This window comes from Myotis nattereri (assembly GCF_964212035.1).
Source record: "Myotis nattereri genome assembly, chromosome: 14".
Taxonomy (NCBI): Eukaryota; Metazoa; Chordata; class Mammalia; order Chiroptera; family Vespertilionidae; genus Myotis; species Myotis nattereri.
In genome coordinates, this window is record NC_138089.1 from 60197886 (window position 1) to 60214640 (window position 16755).

General features: G+C 69.3%; 1 protein-coding gene across 1 annotated transcript in view; it reads right to left on the reverse strand.

Annotated features, from left to right (window-relative positions):
* The window catches only part of BSN (bassoon presynaptic cytomatrix protein), a 53532-nt gene continuing 36777 nt past the window's right edge, over positions 1-16755 (reverse strand). The window contains exons 4-12 of the mRNA XM_081105941.1: positions 16319-16744; positions 9385-15924; positions 5338-7393; positions 4294-5078; positions 4079-4178; positions 3519-3650; positions 3274-3328; positions 2799-2899; positions 1-1168 (exon numbers count right to left, since the gene is read on the reverse strand). Of these exons, the coding sequence (XP_080962067.1) occupies positions 3288-3328; positions 3519-3650; positions 4079-4178; positions 4294-5078; positions 5338-7393; positions 9385-15924; positions 16319-16744 (10080 nt within the window). The 3' untranslated portion in view covers positions 1-1168; positions 2799-2899; positions 3274-3287. The remainder of the gene's footprint in view (positions 1169-2798; positions 2900-3273; positions 3329-3518; positions 3651-4078; positions 4179-4293; positions 5079-5337; positions 7394-9384; positions 15925-16318; positions 16745-16755) is intronic.

The following is a 16755-nucleotide window of genomic DNA, read 5'->3' on the forward strand; positions in this document are numbered from 1 at the left end:
TCCTTATACATAACATGGAATTTATTAAATATTAACAGTTGTCTTTGAGGGTTTCTATTTCATTGCATAGAACGTTAGAGATGAGACTGTGGCTGTGCCCAAGAGACAGAAAGTCCCCGAGGGCAGGGCCTGGGAGGGCGGCCGCCCAGTCCACCAGGGGGGTGGAGGGAGCCACACTCCCCAGTCCAGGGCGCTGGGTCCGCCCCGGCCAGAAGCCTGGCCTCTGCTGAGAGCCGCCCTGGTGATGGCTTAAGAAGGACTGGATTGCACAGTAAACAGGCGGCGGGCTCCCGAGGCCTCGCCCCGGGGTGTGCTCTGGGCGGCCTGCTGCCCACTATTGCTTCGGAGTCAGCCTCCTCCCTGTGCTGAGCAGGGACTGAGCAGCGAGGGACCAAACCGTCAGTCACGGAGGGGTGGAGGGAGGGGAGTCCAGGGGTGAGCAAAGGAGAGGCGAGGGAGAAGGAAAAACCAAAGAAGATGTTCATGAGGTATACACGTAAACCAACTGAAATGTTAAGGCTGCTCTCGAAATCAAAGGAAACCCCCAGGCGTGAGGGGGGGGAGCCAGCTGTCGAGACGATGGCGGTGCCCGGGAGCGATGGCTGGGGAATGGCTTTGAGATGGCGGCCAGCGCGGGCACTGCCACCGTGGGCTGCGGGAGCCTCAGCCAGGGCCCACGGTGCATTTCGGTGCTATGGCCTCTGGTTCCAGCAAGGAGACAGTGTTAGGTCCTAGTGTTTGTCAAGTCCTCCCAACCCGCGACAGCACACGGAAGTCTGCTCCGATGTCACCGGAGGGCAGGCTGCGGGGCAGGGCCCTGCGGCTGCAGAGGGAGTGGGCCAGCTGGAATGTGGAGGAAACGGCCGGGGCCCAGCTCTCAGTCCCAGGCTGTGGAAGAACTTCTGGCCGCGTGGAGGGAGGCAGCGTCTGTGGGAAAGGCAGCGTGAGCCAACTCTGTGTATAACGCATGGGAAGCCGGCTGGCCAGGCCGCAGGGTCTGCAAAGAGGCTCTTCCCTCCCAGGCCTGAAAGCGGCGCCCCAGGAGAGCAGGGGCTCCGGAAAGTCAAGCAGGGGTCCGGCAGGTGGTCCCACTTGTCCAGCGGAGGCCGCCCACCATGTCCGTCCCTCCGGCGAGTCTGGGAGCCAAGGGTGCGCCAGATTGTAGATGCTTGGAGGCGGGAAGGAGGGAGGCAGGAAGGAAGGAAGGAGGGAGGCGGGAAGGAGGGAGGTGGTTAGGAAGGAAAGAGGATTTTGTCAAGAGCTGTGGACAGCTGCTTCCCACCCGCGCTCCTCTCAGCTGCCTGCCACACGCCATGGCCTCCTCCCCACTCAGGCTCCCACCCAAGGCTGGGGGATGGGTGCCAGCCGCTTTGAGTCAGAGACGGACAGGAAGAAGCAGGGTCAGGTGGGCCAGAAGGGATGCTCCTGTAACATGGCCGCTGCTCTTTGCTCTGCGTCAGAGGAGGGAGTGGGGTTTGTTGACATGGCAGCCTCTCCAGCCACCAGGACACGGCCTCGCACAGCAGCGCTGCCTGCTCGCCCCCCGTCAGCCGAATGCAGAGCTGGCGGGAGACCCCTGTGACACGCAGTGAGCAGCTCAGCGGCCCACCCACGTCATGTGGCAGGACACAGAATCAAGCCACGCCCGGGGTTCCTGTCCCTTCCCAGGGACAGAGCTCCAGCCCTAAACCCAGTGGGCACGGCCAGGAACCTGACCACGCTGCCCTCGCCTCAGCGCGGCTCCTGATGTCACAGGTGCTGCAGGCCGCGCGAGGAGTCACCCGGCCGAGCAGGAGAGGGGCAGGGAGCCTGTGTCGTGGGGTGAAGGCAGGCAGAGCACTGGGGGTGCTGCTCTGTGGCTACTGGAATTAGGATACGGGCCAGGCTCTTCACTTTGGCGGCCCCCTCCTCCCCGCAGGCGCCCGCCCCCAGCCTCACCCGCACCCTCTCCGCCAGGCTAGGGCTCGGGCGTGCTGGCTGCTGGTCCGAGGCCCACCTGTCGCCTGCGGCACCGGAGGCTGTTCCCCTGCACCTGCCCGGTCTCCCTCGCCCTGACCACTGTCTCTAGGGCAGACCCTTCTGCCCGACTTCATGGGCTCAGCGCGTGTTGTCGCTTCAGAAACCACCATTTGGACCTAACTTTCACCTTGAACCTTCTGTCCTCTGTCCCGCTCAATGGACTGTCAGCTTCTGAGTGCGGGGACGTGGTTCTGGCCCCGCAGTGTCCCCAGCACGGGAGCAGGCCCGGCCCCTGCCTAGGGCTGGCGAAGCGTTTCCGGAATAACTGAGTGAGGGGGTGAAAGGCTGGCCCTCCCCTCCTGTCCCCCTGCTCCTCCAGAGGCAGGCAGCCCCTCGACCCCACCCAGCGCCTTCCCACGGCAGGCCTGGCGCAGGGCCCTCTGACTTCTCGCTGCCCTCCTGGCCCTGCCTGGGAGCGGAGAGGAAGCGGGGGAGGCCGGTCCACGGCTGCAGGAGGGGCTGGCAGTGCACAGAGCGGCACCATGGGCCAGACCCTCCTTGCCATCCGCGTGCCATGCCTCTCCTCGCCAGCGGCAGGGCCACGCCAGGGAAGGCTCCAGGGGGAGGACCCCACCCCGCCTGGGCCCTTTCTCGCCCCCCGGGCTGACCTGGGCTGGGACAGAGCCTACCCGTCCGCGACCTCCCTCCTCTGTCTTTTCCCGTCTCCCCCACTCACTCTGCTCTGCAGCGACAGTGTATGACCTCAAGCTCGGTGTCTCCGTCACACGCAGGCACTGGGCCTGACCCTCCGCCCCGCCCGCCCTGGTCCCCACACTCACTGTTATACGCAGAGTCCAGAGCTGCGCCCAGGCCTCGGACTCCAGAGGTTTTTCCACAACAACGACACCACCTCCCTCCATCTCATCGAGAGCCTGAGAGCCTAGGAGCGCATGGAGGTTGGGAGGAGCCGCATCCCAGCCCCACCCAACGCCCACTCCTCGCTGGGAGAGCCCTGGGGGCAGGGGTGCTGGGGAAGGACAGGGATGGGAGCCCCGCTGCCCTTTGCTGGGACCGTGTGGGGCGCAGGGACTTGCTGAGCCAGCCTGTGTTGGGGCCTCTGGGCACAGGGTCCCTCCTGTCCCTCCTTCTCCTCCTCCCCCCACACTCAGAGGAGGGGGCCCTGCGGCTCTGGCCACATCACCTCCCGCTGAAGCCCAGACTCCGCCCCCCAGGACCCCAGGACGCCAGGACCTAGAGCGGGTGAGCCCCTTCGGGCCGTCCGGGGAGGGAGCGGGTGCAGTAGCTCATACTCACCCCTCCGGGCGGGGTCACCAGAACGAGGAGAATTTTTTGCCAAAAGCAGAGACCGCTGTGAGGTGGAAAAGAGAGAGGCATCAGGCTCCCTCCTGGGCGGGGTCGGAGGGCACAGGGAAGCCAGTGCAGCCCAAGAGCCCCCAGCTGGCCCAGCCCAGGGACCGAGCGGAGGCAGCCCCCTGACCCAGCTCCGGCTGCAGGGCCTAGGACAGCGCACACCGGCACCTGGCATGGGCAGCGCTCACCTTCTGTCAGTTTGCCCGCCTGCTCCGCGGCCCCCCCGGGGAGGATCTTGGAGAACACGCTGTCCCCTTCGGCCCCTGGCTGGCCAGCGGGAGCCCCCGGGGTGCCTCCGGGCCTGGCTCCAGCTTTCATACCTGTGGGGAGCGGGGGAGAACACCGTCACAGCCAAGCTCGACCTGGCTCCTGGCTCCTGGAGCTGAGGGAGACGGCGTGAGGGCGTTGAACACAAGTCCAGGGATGGGGGGAGGACAGAGGAGTGAAGAGGGAGGACAGGGAGAAGAGGGTGTGAAGAAGGTCAAGAAGGAAAAAGGAGGGGAAGACGAGGAGGACGGGAGTCAGGAGGAGGAGGAGGAAGGAGAGGAGGAAGTCAAGGTCCTGCTTTGGGCTCCCGTCCCTCCCAGGTCCCTGCCGAGGCTCCGGTGGGGACCCCGTGCTCATCCTAAGAGGCTCGTCCTCTGCCGGGGAGGCCACAGCCCAGGCCCCTTCTCAGGAGCAGTGGGGACTGCGGTGCCGGGAGCAGCCGGCTCTCTGCGGCACAGGCGAGGGCACCAGTGAGGCTCACCTGCAGGTCCAGGTCCTGGCGGTGGCTGAGCCTGCGGGGGCCTCCCCTGCTGGGCCGCTTTGGCTGCCCCTTTAGAGCCGGTGGTCTGCTCTGTCCGCGGCTGCAACACAGAACCCAGAGCTGAGCGCTGCCGTGGACCGCGCCCAGCAGGAGCCAAGGGGATGGCCAGGCTGTGGCCGCCGCCCCGGGGGGGCTGAGCCCTGGGCCCCACTTACCGCTCCTGCTGGCTGGGAGCCTGCGGCGGCCACAGGGCCCGGCTGAGGCTTCCCGGCTGGCTGGCTGGCGGCAGGGGCGGGACCCCGGGCGGCTGGCTGGCCCTGCTGCTGTGGCCGCGCCTGTGGCGTCTGCTGGGGGGGCTGTGGCCCGGGGCCCTGCGGCTGCGGCTGGGGCTGCGGCTGGGGCTGGGGCTGGGGCGCACGTGCTGCTGCTGCTGCTGCTGCGGGCGTCTGCCTGGCCGGAGGCTGCTGGGACTGAGGCCCTGGAGGCGCCTGGCGAGCCTGCGGCTGTGGCTGGGGTTCTGGCTTGGGCTGCGGGGCCTGCCGGGAGCCCTTCTTGCTGTCGGAGGCGTGGTGGTAGGCCGAGGGCGCACGGGGCGGCTGCGCGTACTCGGAGGAGCTGGGGTACCCGGGCTGGCCCTTCTTCTGCGTGGCCGGGGCCGGGCCGGGCTGAGGGGCAGGCCGGGCCTCGTGGCGGCCCGGGTCCCGAGCGTGTGGTTTGGCAGCGCGCCGGCCTGGCTCCTCGCCGGCGTGGCGGCCTGGGTGCCGCCCGTGGTCTCCGTGGTGCCGGTGCTCCTTCGCTCCGGCGTGGCGGCCTGGCCCCCCCTCCTCGTGCGGCCACAGGCCCTCCTCGGGGGGCTCGTCGTAGTCGTGGTAGCTGTGCCTGGCGGGGCCGCGCTTCTGGGAGGAGGCGGCTGCGTGGCCCCCGTGGTGCCTGAAGCGGTCCGAGCGGGCGTCCCGGGGCTTATCGAACCAGTCCGTCTCCTCCTGGCCCAGGTGATACGCTGCAGAGACCAAGCAGAACAGCATCACCCGGGCCGGCGCGGGCCTCGCGGAAGCCACGCAAGGACACCAAGGCGGGCACCATGGCCACCAGCCACACTGGGACCTGCCCCCGCCCACAGCCAGGCCAGGGTGCAGGTGGAGAAGGCAGGGGCCCGGGAAGGAGGCGCCAGGCCAGAACCCCCGGGGACAGATCGGGGCCCAGGACCCAGGGGTGGAAGGCCCCGTGCTGGGCCCGCAGCCGTCACCCACAGCCGTTACCTTCGCTGTCGGACACCACGCAGTGGGCATCGTCCAGGAGGTAGCCCTCCTCGCGCTTGTACGTGTGGGCCCGCGGGCCGTTCCTGACGTGCTCCTGGACGTCGGGCATGGAGTGGCTGGAGCAGAACTGCGGGCAGGTGTCTCCAGGAGGGAGGGCATCCCCCGCGGGGCGGGGCCGTCCCAGGGGGCTGACGGGGCTCTCCTCCTCTGAGGCCTGGCTCCGCATGGGGGGCCGGGCCCGGCCGTGGGCCATGCTCAGGGAGGAGGGCTTGGGGCCTGCCTTCTGAAGGCGCTCCACAGCCTCGCGCTCCCGCTCGTAGCCCTTGCCCCGGCTGCCGAAGTCGTGGCTGGACAGCTTCTCCCCGCTGTACGCCGCGGGGCCCCGGGACCGGCTGCTCCCACCGTACACGCGGTCGTCCTCCTCCACGGCGTCCCGGCTGGCCGCCCCGTAGTGCCTCTGCTGCTCATACACGTTCTTCTTGAGCCCGTAGGTGATTTCGTCCTGGAACCTCCTGCCCCGGAGGGCCAGGCCGCTGCTGCCCGCGGCGGGAGGGTAGGAGGCCAGGTCTGACTCCACATCCCGGGCTTCTTCGATGGGCGAGAACTTGGAGACCTTCTGCTCCATGCCCTGCTTCCGGTGCTTGCTGCGCTTCGAGATGGCGGCCGGGGCCAGGCTCTTGGAGGGGTGCTTGGGCCCCGTGGGGCCTGGACCGTACTTGTCTGCGCGAGCCCCTTGGCGGGAGTCGCTGTCACCGTAGTAGTGGGTGCTGGCGGCCCGGCCGTCGCTCTCCATGCCCCGGTGGGGGCCGCTCTTTCCACGGGGGTCGTAAGCGTCTTCCTCGGACTCTTCCTCCCCCCGGGCATAGCAGCAGGGCAGTGTGGGCCCCTCAAGGGCCCCTGGCTCTCCTGGCTCCTTCCCTGGACGCCCACCGCCGCTCGGGCCCAGGAGCTCCAGTCGCTGGCTGTCCAGGGCCGTGGAGGTGCTGTCCTTGGTCAGCTCACTGATGTCGTCGATCATCACATAGTTCCGAGGGACGGTCTGCTCCAGGCTGGCGTAGTGAGAGTCAGAGGGGTAGGTGGGCGCTGGGCCCGTGCTGCTGCGGTCACTGGCCCGGGGCAGCTCTGGGGTCTTGCTCTGCTCGTAGCTGCTGCTCATCACGGGGCCACTGTAACCGGTTTCGGACGGGGCTGACGACATGGCCACGGCGGGGCTGGCGATCACTTCGTAGTTGGTGGGCACCTTCTGCTCCAAGTCGGCTAGTGATGTCTGGCGTGGCTTTGGATGGGGGGCACGGCTGTCGGCCGGGACTGGGTAAAGGGTGCTCTGTGTGGTTGGCATGGGTGTTTGGGCTGCATAATGGCCTGTGGGCCGGAAAGCCTGCTGGCTTTGCAAACCAGGCTCAGCAGGGTAACTGGTGCCGGGAGGAAAGGCAGGCGCTGGGTACGTGCTGGGGCCAGGGTAGGCAGGTGCCTGGTGGGCTGGGAATCCGTTGGGAGTCGGCCCGGCGCTGCCTGCAGAGTACTGCGGGGCCGGAGCGGCGAGCCGGGGCTGCTGGAAGGCAGCGGGGCCGGAGGGGGTGGCGGGAGCCGCGGCGGAGATGGGGAAGTCTGCGTACTGTCCGGGCGTGGCGCAGCCCTGGAGCCGCAGCTGGTGGAGCTCGCTGTCCGACAGGTAGTCCCGATGCTCCCCGAGACCTCGCAAGGGCGCGTAGTCGCGGCCGCCCCGGTCTTTGGCCAGGGACTCCTTGCGCTGCGTGATGCCCAGCTCCAGGTACTTGAGCTTGGCGTCGATCTCCTTCTCCTCTTCGTCCAGCTCTGCCTGCTTCTTGCGCAGCTTGGTGGACTCATGCTCCACCAGCCGCAGGTCCCGGTCCAGCTCCCGGAGCAGGCTGGCCTTGGCGGGGACAGCGGCGGGCAGCCCCCGCTGCAGCAGGCTGGCCGCGTACAGCTGGGGGGGGGCCTGGCCAGCCAGGGGCAGGTGGGCCTCCTCGGGGGGAGGGCTGGGCAGTGTCCGCTTCACCTTGCGGACCAGGCCGTTGGGCGGCAGCGCCGACACCTGAGACAGAGGGAAGGGCGGGAGCACTGAGACCCAGGGTGTGGGTGGCTTGGCGGGGCACAGGGTGGAAGAGCCCTGGCTTTGGTGGGGCAGGGGCTGGGTTCCACACGGCCGGGCCGGTGCCCCGATTCAGCAGGCAGCCTCGAGGCCCGCCCGCCCCGCCCTGGCCTGTGGTCCTTGCCTGTGCTCTGGGCACAGGGCGGGAGGGCAGCTGCCCAGGGCTCTCTCCAGCACCGGCCCGGCTCCGAAGACATCAGAACACGGGGCTCTGAGAAGCCCGGCCGACGCCCACGGGTGGACCTGCGCCTCCCACCGAGGCCCTGAGGGGAGGAGGAGCGGGTCGGGCTCTGGGCGTGGTCCCCTCGCTGTGGGGACAGGGCAGTGAGGAGGGACGTGGGTGCAGGGGGAGCGCCCCCAGCAGGGCAGGTGCCCAGGGACCCTGGACGGAGCACGGGCTGACGGGGTGTCAGCTGCTGCTCTGGGGCCTTTGCTGCCTCCTGCCCCTCCTCTCTAACGTGACCTGCACCTCGGCTGCCTGCCACCCTCCTCCCCCAGCTGCCCGGCACCCCCGCCACACCCTGTGGCTGTGCTGGCAGCCTCGCCCCAGCTCCCTCCGCATCCCTGACTGAACCCCACTCTCTGAGTCCCTCTCCTGGGTCACAGCTGCCGTGGGGGGAGGTGTGCGGGCCTGACGCTGCCTCCCATCCCCTCCTCGCTGCTGGAAGGTTTGCCCTGGGCCCTCCTTTTGTCTCTGGCTCTTCGCCTTCCCAGAAGGCCCCAGGCGTGGACTACCCAAGCCCCCAGAATGCAATGGGGCCTGCCATCGGGCTCCTCACACTTTAGCTTGCGAAGAAGCTGCATGACAATCCCGCTCACTCTCACTGTACGTCAAGCGACAGTGAGCCCCCAGACCTCTGAGCAAAGGGGGGACCTTTCATGGGACAGGCTTCACTGCTGGAACTCGGGCTGTGTCCATCTTGTTGCTTTGGCTGCACCGTGAGTGCTCACTGGCGTGGCCCCATGTGGCCAGCCCTGGGACTCTGTCCCCTGGAGCCTGGAGCTGGCCACCTCCTCTCTGACGGCCCTCCCTGCCAGCCCAGACTCCTGGCCCCACCTCACCCCTCTGGCCCTTACACCCGGGCTCTGCACAGCCCCCGAGGCCCCGCCTCTCTCCTCTGCATCAGACCCAGGAGACGGCAGATACGCCTCCGGCCGCCTCTGGCTGCGGCCGCCCTGGCCTCTGCAGTCTGTTCCTACAGCGCTGCGCCAGGAGGCTTTCCGAGAGGCTGCCATGTCCTGTCTCCCCGCCTAGAACCTCCAAAGACTCAAAGGGCTTTCGAAAGACGCCCCCTCCTCAGCCTGCACTCGGGTCCTTGGTGTTAGGCCCTCACCCCCTCACCCCCCACGGCTGCACGTGCAGGCCGCCTCTCGTAGTCCCTTCAGCAGCTACAGCCACAGACCAGGGTCGCTATGCTCCGGGAGCTCCTGGCGGGGGGGGGGGGGGGGGGGACGACAGGTGTGCAAACAGACTTGCTGAAGGCCAGAGGGGCAGAGCGCCCCTGCAGCCGGCTGGGTGGCCCTCAATGCCACGCAAGGGCTTGGGCTTCGTGTGGGGCAGTGGGGGCCAGGCCAGGGCTGGGAGGAGGGACAGTTACTGGGCGGGACGGTTTCTCAGGAAACACCCACCTGGAGGTGTGGAGTGGAAAGGGCCCGGCAGGAGGGCTGGGGAGGCTGAAAGGGGGTGTGGGCCCTGAGGAGGCGGTGCTAAGGGGGCAGCAGCTCCTATTGGTGTCTGCACGGACGGTGCAGGACCCATGGGTGCATCTGCCTAGGACGTCCTGGCCAAGCGCAGGCTCCACACGAGCCTCAGGGAAGGTTCTGTCCCCCACTCCTTCCTCTGGAGCCCAGTCCATCCCCCAGAAGCCTTCCCTGGGGGCCCCAGGCTAAGCAGAGACCCCGGCCCCACCCTGGACCAGCCCCTGTGCCCATACCTGGCTCCCCAGCCCCCCCTGGTGCTGGTAGAGGGAGAACCTCTCTTTGGCAGACTCCTCGGCGGTGGGGCTGAGGGGCTTAGGGTCGGACAGAGACCGCTGCAGGGTCTTCACGGGGCGAGGCAGTGTCTGCTGGCGGAGCGCGCCGTCGGCCGCGAAGTGCTTCTGGGGACTCACGTGAGCCTTGCTCAGCCTCTCGCTGGAAGCAAAGGGCGCGTCCAGGAGCCGGTGTGGGGACAGGGGCGAGACTGGCGAGTAGAGGACCTGAGGGGACCGGGGAGGCTGGCGGCTCACCAGCTGTGAAAGGGACTCCGGGGGCAGGTGGGCCTGGTAGCCGATCTCCAGGGGATCCGGCTTCTTTTTCTCGAATCTGCCCAGGGGCCCTGGGGTGACGAGGTGGATGCCGGGCAGGTAGGGGCTGATGGCGGCGGGCCCTACGAGCTGCGGCCCGGCCCCGCCCTGGGCCTGCCCGTCCGGCTCCGTCTGGCAGGCCAGGCTCTCGCCGCGCCCAGTCTTCTCCGGCGCCGATATGTACCTGACGATCTCCACCTTGGGGTCAGTGGCCGCCGTGATGTGGATGGCGGGAGAGACCCTGGGCAGCTGGTCAGGCTCCGTCTGCACGGAGCAGTCGCTGATGGTCTGGATGCCCACGCTGCTCGTGGCCCTGGCGGGGGCGGCTGTGGAAGACGAGGCCACAGCGTCGTGCTTGCTGTCCGAACCCGAGTCCGAGTGGCGGGAGAGGCGGGGCCGGCGGCGGCGCACGGGCTGCTCCCACTCGGCGTTGTCCTCCTCGTCCGTCTGCACGCTGCAGTCTGCGCTCCGCCGGGTGCGGCGCCGCCGGCTCAGGAAGTAGCGGCCCTCCCCGTCCTCGTCGTCCGTCTGCACGCTGCTGTCCGCAATCCTCCTGACCGGACCGGGCTCGGGCCCCGGCTCCGCCTCGAAGGTGTCCCGCAGCCGTGGCATCGAGTGGCGCTTCCGGAGGCCACTGCGGCCGGCCTCCCACGGCTCCTCGGTCTGCAGCGACATGTCCGAGGCAGAGCTGGGGAGGCCGCGGTGTAGCACGGGCTCCCGGGGCTGCCCCGGCCCCTCAGGTCCTGCCACGGCGATGAAAGCCGCGTGGGTCAGGGGCGGCCAGTACTGGCCATTCTGAGCCAGCTCGGTGGCCGCCGGGGGAGGCCCTCGGCCGGGTCCGTCACAGACCACGGGGAAGGGGGCCTTCTGCCTCTGCTTTTGCTCCTCCAGCTGCTGCTGCAGCTGCTGCTGCAGCTGCTGGATCTGCTCCAGCTGCAGGCGCTGCTGCGCCAGCTGCTCCCGCTGCAGGGCGAACTGGGCCTGGCGCTCCTCCCGCTGCTGCTGCAGCACGTGGTGCTTGATGGTGTGCAGCTCCTGCAGCTCCCGCTGCACCAGCAGCTGCTCCTCCTCTCGATGCCTCTGCAGCTCCACGCGCTCCCGCTCGAGCTCCTCCTGCAGCCGCAGCTGCCGCAGCTTCTCCAGCTCCACGCGCTCCCGTTCAAGCTGCAGCATCTGCTCCTGCTGCTTCCGCTGCCTCTCCTCCTGCGACGCTTCCTCGCCTCCTGGACGGCCGGGGGCCCCACCGCCGCTCGCGGGAGCAGCATCTCCTGCTGGCTTCTGGCCGGCCAGGGGCGCCGGGGCCGGAGCAGCCACCGCCTCCTTGGCGGCAGCAGGCGTGGCTGTGGAAAAAGGCTCTTGCCGGGCGGCCCCTCCTGGCGGCTCTGGCCTCGCTGGGCCCCCGGCCGCAGGCGCCTTCGCAGCAGCAGGTTTCCCCAGGTAGACGGGACCCTCTGCGGGCGGCATGCTGGACGCGGGGGGGAACCTGCTTGGGGCAGGGTATCGGTACAGAGGCACCCGGGGGGCAATCGCCGGCACGCGGGTGAGGCTGCTGAGCGGCACAGCCGCGACCCCGCCTGATGTGTAGGGCCGGTACAGGCCGCCACGCACCATGGGCCGCAGCGCCGAGCCGGGCTGGGTGGTGATGGGCAGTGTTGCTGCAATCGGGGTGTTGATGGTCGAGTAGATCATGCCGTCGGCGGCACGCACGGTGGCCGTGGATGGCAGCAGCTGTCGGACGGCCGCTCCCTGGGCCGCAGGTCTGTACTGGGGCAGGGCCCCAGGGTTCGGGTGGGCCTCCGGGAAGGTGGGGTTCCCAAAGGGGCCAGGTCTGAGTGGGCCCGGGCCCTGTGGGGCGCTGAGCCCAGGCCCAGGCTGGGGCTGGTACTGCATGAGGTCAGGGCCGCCACCGCCACTGCCACGTCGCCCTCCATACTGGTCCATGGAGTCGAGGGCCGCGCACATGCGGCTGATCTCGCGGGCTGTGGTGGCGCTGTACTGGGCCAGGCTGGCCTCCTGGAAGCCCGCGGCTTCTCCCCGGGGGCCATACCTGTGGTCTGAGTAGATGTTGGACACGGAGCTGTAGCGCCGCATGGGCAGCGGGTGAGTCAAGGGTTCTGTGGGGTGGCGCAGGTCCGTGAACGAGCCATACTGCAGGCCCTGCCCCAGGTAGCGCCCGTCCGCAAAGCCCAGGCTGTAGGACTGCCTCAGCGAGCTGAGGTCCATGGCCGAGTCTCGCCCCGGGCCCTGGAAGAGCTGCCCCATCCTGTGGGCGTGGTAATTGAAGCTGGCCTCAGCCAAATTGGTGTCAGACATGGAGGAGTACAGCCTGCCTGGAAGGCCCAGTGGGTAGGGCCTCTGCTCCTCAGGGTGCCCAAGCCCCGCCAGCCCCTGGGCCCGGTAGGTGGAGGGCTCGGGGGGCTCCGGGTCCCGCGGGCTGTAGAAGGGGCCGCTGCTCTGGGCCCGTGGGGAGGCCTCGGCCCCACTCTTCTCGGGGGCGCTGGGGGCGGGGTGGAAAGCTCCCGTACAGCTGCTGCCGAAGGGGAACTTGTAGACCACGTCGCAGCACGCCAGCTGGCTCTCGGGCCTCATCCCCGTGAGATCCACGGCGGCCGCCGGCTCCTCTGGGAGCAGCGTGGTCACAGTGCCTGCCGTGCCCTCTGCCATTTGCACCAGCACCGTGTGTGGCTTCCTGGCACCCAGCTCTGGCACAGGGCCTGCCTTGAGGCCAGCGCTCTGAGCAGTGCCCATCTGAGTGATCAAAACATCTCTTCTGGCCAGAGGTGCTACCTGGTTGGGCAGGTTATACCTGGCAACCTTGGCCTCCCTGGGTCTTCCCCGGGGCCCACCTCGGTACGGGGCTGTCTGGACGGCCTGCTCCACCTGCCTGACCTGGGCCAGGCACACGGGGCTACCTGTGCCCTGGCCGAAGTCGAGGCGGCTCTGGAAGGGGTCTCCATAGACCACAGGCTGCTTCTGCTGAGCCAGGAGCACAGAGGAGGCCACGGTGATGCTCACGGTGGTGGCCGTGCCGATGAAGGCCTGGGTCTGCTCCTGGGCGTTGAGGTTGATGACCAGCGGCTGCACCGCTGTGGACTGCCGCCCGGGGCCCGGGTCCAGGGCCAGGCCATACTTCCTCGCTTCCACGGCCAGAGAGGTCAGGTCCATGCCCTGGTCAGTGAGGATGATGGGCGTGGGCTTGACGGCCGTGCGGAGGTCCACCACGGCACTGCCTGGGGGCCTGGGGCCGGGCTCTACCCTGGACGTTCCCGGGACGGAGGAGATCCGGCACAGGGAGATGTTCTCGGCAGGGAGGGCGCCCCAGCCGTACAGAGCCAGGGGCCCGTCCGCACCGGCACTGGCCGCCCGCGGGAAGCCAGGCGGCCCAGGAGGCTCTGAGGGCAGCGGAGACGCACTCAGAGGGGTGGTCTGGCTGTAGCCATGGGGGATGGGCTGCGTGTCGGTGGGGGAGCACACCGGGGAGGTGGAGGCACTGGCATGAACCATCCTGGTCTGGCTGGAGGCCGCTGAGGCCAGTGTGATGACCATGAAGGGGGCCTCCCGAGGGGACTGCTGCCACGCCAGGCGGGGCGCGCCAGGTCCGTGTGGCGTTTGCGTGCCCTGCGCCACCATGGGGGATGGGGTGGCGGCGCCAGGGCTCCGCGGCATGTCCGAGGCAGGGGCCAGGCTTGGCGTCTGTGTAGAGAACTCGGCTGTGGCCCTGGGGCCCGGCTTGCCAGGGGAGAAGGTGGGGCTCTCTGAGGGAGAAGATGGGGAGAGCGGTGGGCTGGAGCCCGTGAAGTAGGCATATCCCTGGGAGGGCGGGGCGGGGCCGCCCTTGCCGTCACTCACACGCAGGGGCTTCTCTCTGGCGGCAGCAGGACCACTGGGCGCCTGGGGCATCTCCTCCGTTTGGGATCCATAGTTTGCGGTGGTCGGGCTCTGCCCATAGCCGTGGGCTGTGGCAGATGGTGAGGGGCTGCGCTCGGAGCCTGCAGGCGACGCCAGAGTCACATACCCTCGAGCCGTGGTGGCTGGGGCCCCCGGGCCCTGGGGAAAGGCTGTGCTGGCCTCCTGGGAGGCAGAGCTGGGGGAGGCGGGAGAGCTGTGCAGCTTGCGGGGGTCCTGAGGCTCCTTTGCAAAATGCTGGGTAACTCGGACGTCAGGAATGACCCGGCCGCCACTGCTGTCGGAGGAGGTGGAGGTGGAGGTGGAGAAGGGCACGGGGGCAGCGAGCTGGGTGGGGCTGGTGCCCGGGGTGAGCGGGCCGCCGTTCTGCTTCATGGGGTCCACGTATGCACTCTCGGCGTTCAGAAACTGCTTCTCCTTCTTGTCCTCGGCGAAGGCCAGGTCTCGGGAGGAGGCCTGCCGCCCGCGGGCCAGGCTCTGGGACGTCTGAAGGGTCTCCTCGTACACGGCTGCGCCCAGGCCGGCGGGCACGCCCTCCGTAGGCAGCGGGGCAGCCCGGCTGTAGTCACGGTCTGGGGCTTCCTGGAACTCAAAGGAGCCCTGGGCCCGGGGGCCTGCGGGCTGAGAGGGGCCACCCTGGGGCCCCCGGCCCGCCGCCGCCTGGCCCTGCTGCCGCTGCTGCAGCAGCTCGGCCTTCCGCATCATCTCCTCATAGGCCTCCTCGGCGCTCTTGAGGGGCCGCCCGGCGCTGGGGATGCCGGAGCTGCCCGCGGGCGGCTCGGTGGGCGAGTAGAGGGACATGAAGGTGGGCAGGCTGTACTCGCTGCCTGACTTGTAGAGCCGGGCGGGGCCGTCCAGGGCCTCGGCCTCTGAGTCCAGGGAGGGCGAGGGCGAGTACTCGGAGCAGGAGGAGCGGTGCAGCTCCTCCATCTCGGCCGCCTGCCGCAGCTCCTCCGTGGGGGAGGCGTCCTCGATGGGCGACAGGTTGCTGGGGGGCGTCTTGGAGCGCTCACGCCGGCGCTGGGCCCGCAGCTCCTCCTTGTCACGCCGCGTCTTGCGGACGGTGCTGCGGATGCGCTGCTGCTCCACCTCCCGCATCTTCTCCTGCTCGCGCAGCAGCTCCTCCTCCTCCCGCAGCTCCTCCTCCTCCGAGGAGTCCTCGATGGTGGGCAGCAGGGGCCCGTGGGAGCGGTGCCGGGCCTTGCGCTGCTGCTTCGCTTCCTCCAGGCGCTGCCGGCGGCTGGGGCTGCTGTCGCTGTCCTCCTCCAGGGAAGACAGGGAGGTGGGCGAGGTGCCCGAGGTGTAGCTGGGCGTGGAGGCGGGCAGCGTGGAGGAGTGCTCCCCACGGGAGCGGTCCTCGGGCGAGCCCGTCAGGCTCTCCATCTCCAGCTCCGGCTCGCGGTCCAGGCCGGGGTCAGCGCCTGGGCCCAGGTCCAGCTCGTGGCCGTAGCTGCCTGTGCTGTTGAGCTCGATGGTCTTGAAGCGGCGGAGCCCACCCTGCAGGGCCCCGGTGCCGTCGACGGCCTCTGCGGGGCCTCCCTCGGACAGCAGCTCCTCGTAGCCCGTGGTGGCGTTGTGGGGCAGGCGCCGCTTGGGCAGTGCCGCTGCCTCCTGGCTGGGCTCGGGCCTGGGCCTGGGCCCGCCCTTCGGGGTGCCGTGTTTGGCCAGGCCATGCCTGGGGGTGGCCGCGTCCTCCTCCTCCAGGTTGTCCTCCTCGGCGCTCATCTCCAGGATCTGCCGCCGCATGAACTCCTCGTCGGTCATCGCTGCTGCCCGGGCGGGGGGCTGGGCAGGGAGCGGGGACAGGCCGCCCTCGCTGCTGTCCTCCACGTAGTCGTGCCGCAGCTGGCAGCCGAAGTCGTCCGAGGACTCCGCCGTGTCCCGCTGCTCCCGCTCGCGCCCCCACTCCAGGGAGTCTTCCTCCTCCTCCAGGATGTCCTCCAGCTCCTCATCGGAGTCGAAGGCCTCGGGCATGATGGACAGGGAGTGGGGCCGCCGCTTCTGCTCCTCAGCGCTGCTGCGGGGCGCCTTGCTCCGCTCGCCACTGGAGGCTGGGCCCTGGGCCTGCAGGGAAGGCCGCACGCTGCCCGCCTTGTGGAGCTGGGAGGGGCTGGGCGGGCGGGGCCCGGTCACCCCTGCGCTGTCCAGCTGCTCCCCCTCCTGCTGCACCACACCGGTGATCTCGCTTTGGGAGCTGGAGACACCGTCAGAAGAATAGCCCGTGTCACTGAGGCTCTGTGGGCTCCGGGACAGGTCCTGGGAGTAAGGCTTGCCCACCAGCTCCTGCAGCAGGCGAGAGGCAAAGGCTGACCCCCATGCAGACAGCTCCTCGGAGCCCCGCCCGCTCCGTCAATCCCAGCGCCACCCAGGGTCACAGCCCCACCTCTGCGCCTCTCGGGCCTTAAATAACCCGCAGGCTCCCAGGCAAGCCCCAAGCAGCCCTAGGTTCTCAGAGAACCCTGACTGGTTCTAATGGCAGCAAAACCCAGCAAAGCATGCAGCAGGCGGCAGGCAGAGAGCTAGCTCATAGCCCACAGCTGCAGCCCCCACGGCCTCACAGAGGCCGCCCTGCCCTCCTCTGGGGCCCAGGGGCCCGGCCGACACCCCAGCCCCAGGGCTCGAGCCGTCCCTAGACGTGCACCTGAGTTAGGGTCCCCGCGAAGCGAGTGGCACTGACCTCGGCCTCCCCACCCTTGGGGGCTTCTGGAGCAGCCTTGACGGCGGGGGTGGCGGGCTCGGTCCTCCGCGCCCCGGCTTTTGCCTTAGGAGTCCCAGGGGGCAGGGCAGTCTCTGGAGGTGGTTTCGGCACAGGCTCCGCTTTAGCCGGGGGCCCCGTCTTCTTTTCCTGGGCACTGCTCGGGGTCCTGCTGGGCTCAGAAGCCCTGAGGGGCTTTGCTTGGGGGCTGGCCTTGGCGGGCAGGGGGCCTGAGGGCTGGCCCGGCCCCTGGGGCCCTTTCTGCTTTGGAGGGGCTGTTCCGGCCGCACGGTGAGGGGACCCGGCGGGGGGCTGCGGCGAGGCGGTCGGGGGGCGGGGGGCTGGCTCCCCCAGGCTGCCCTCCAGCAGTCGCTTCGTTTGGCAGTTCAGACAGAGCCACTCGGATTTCTGTGAGGAGA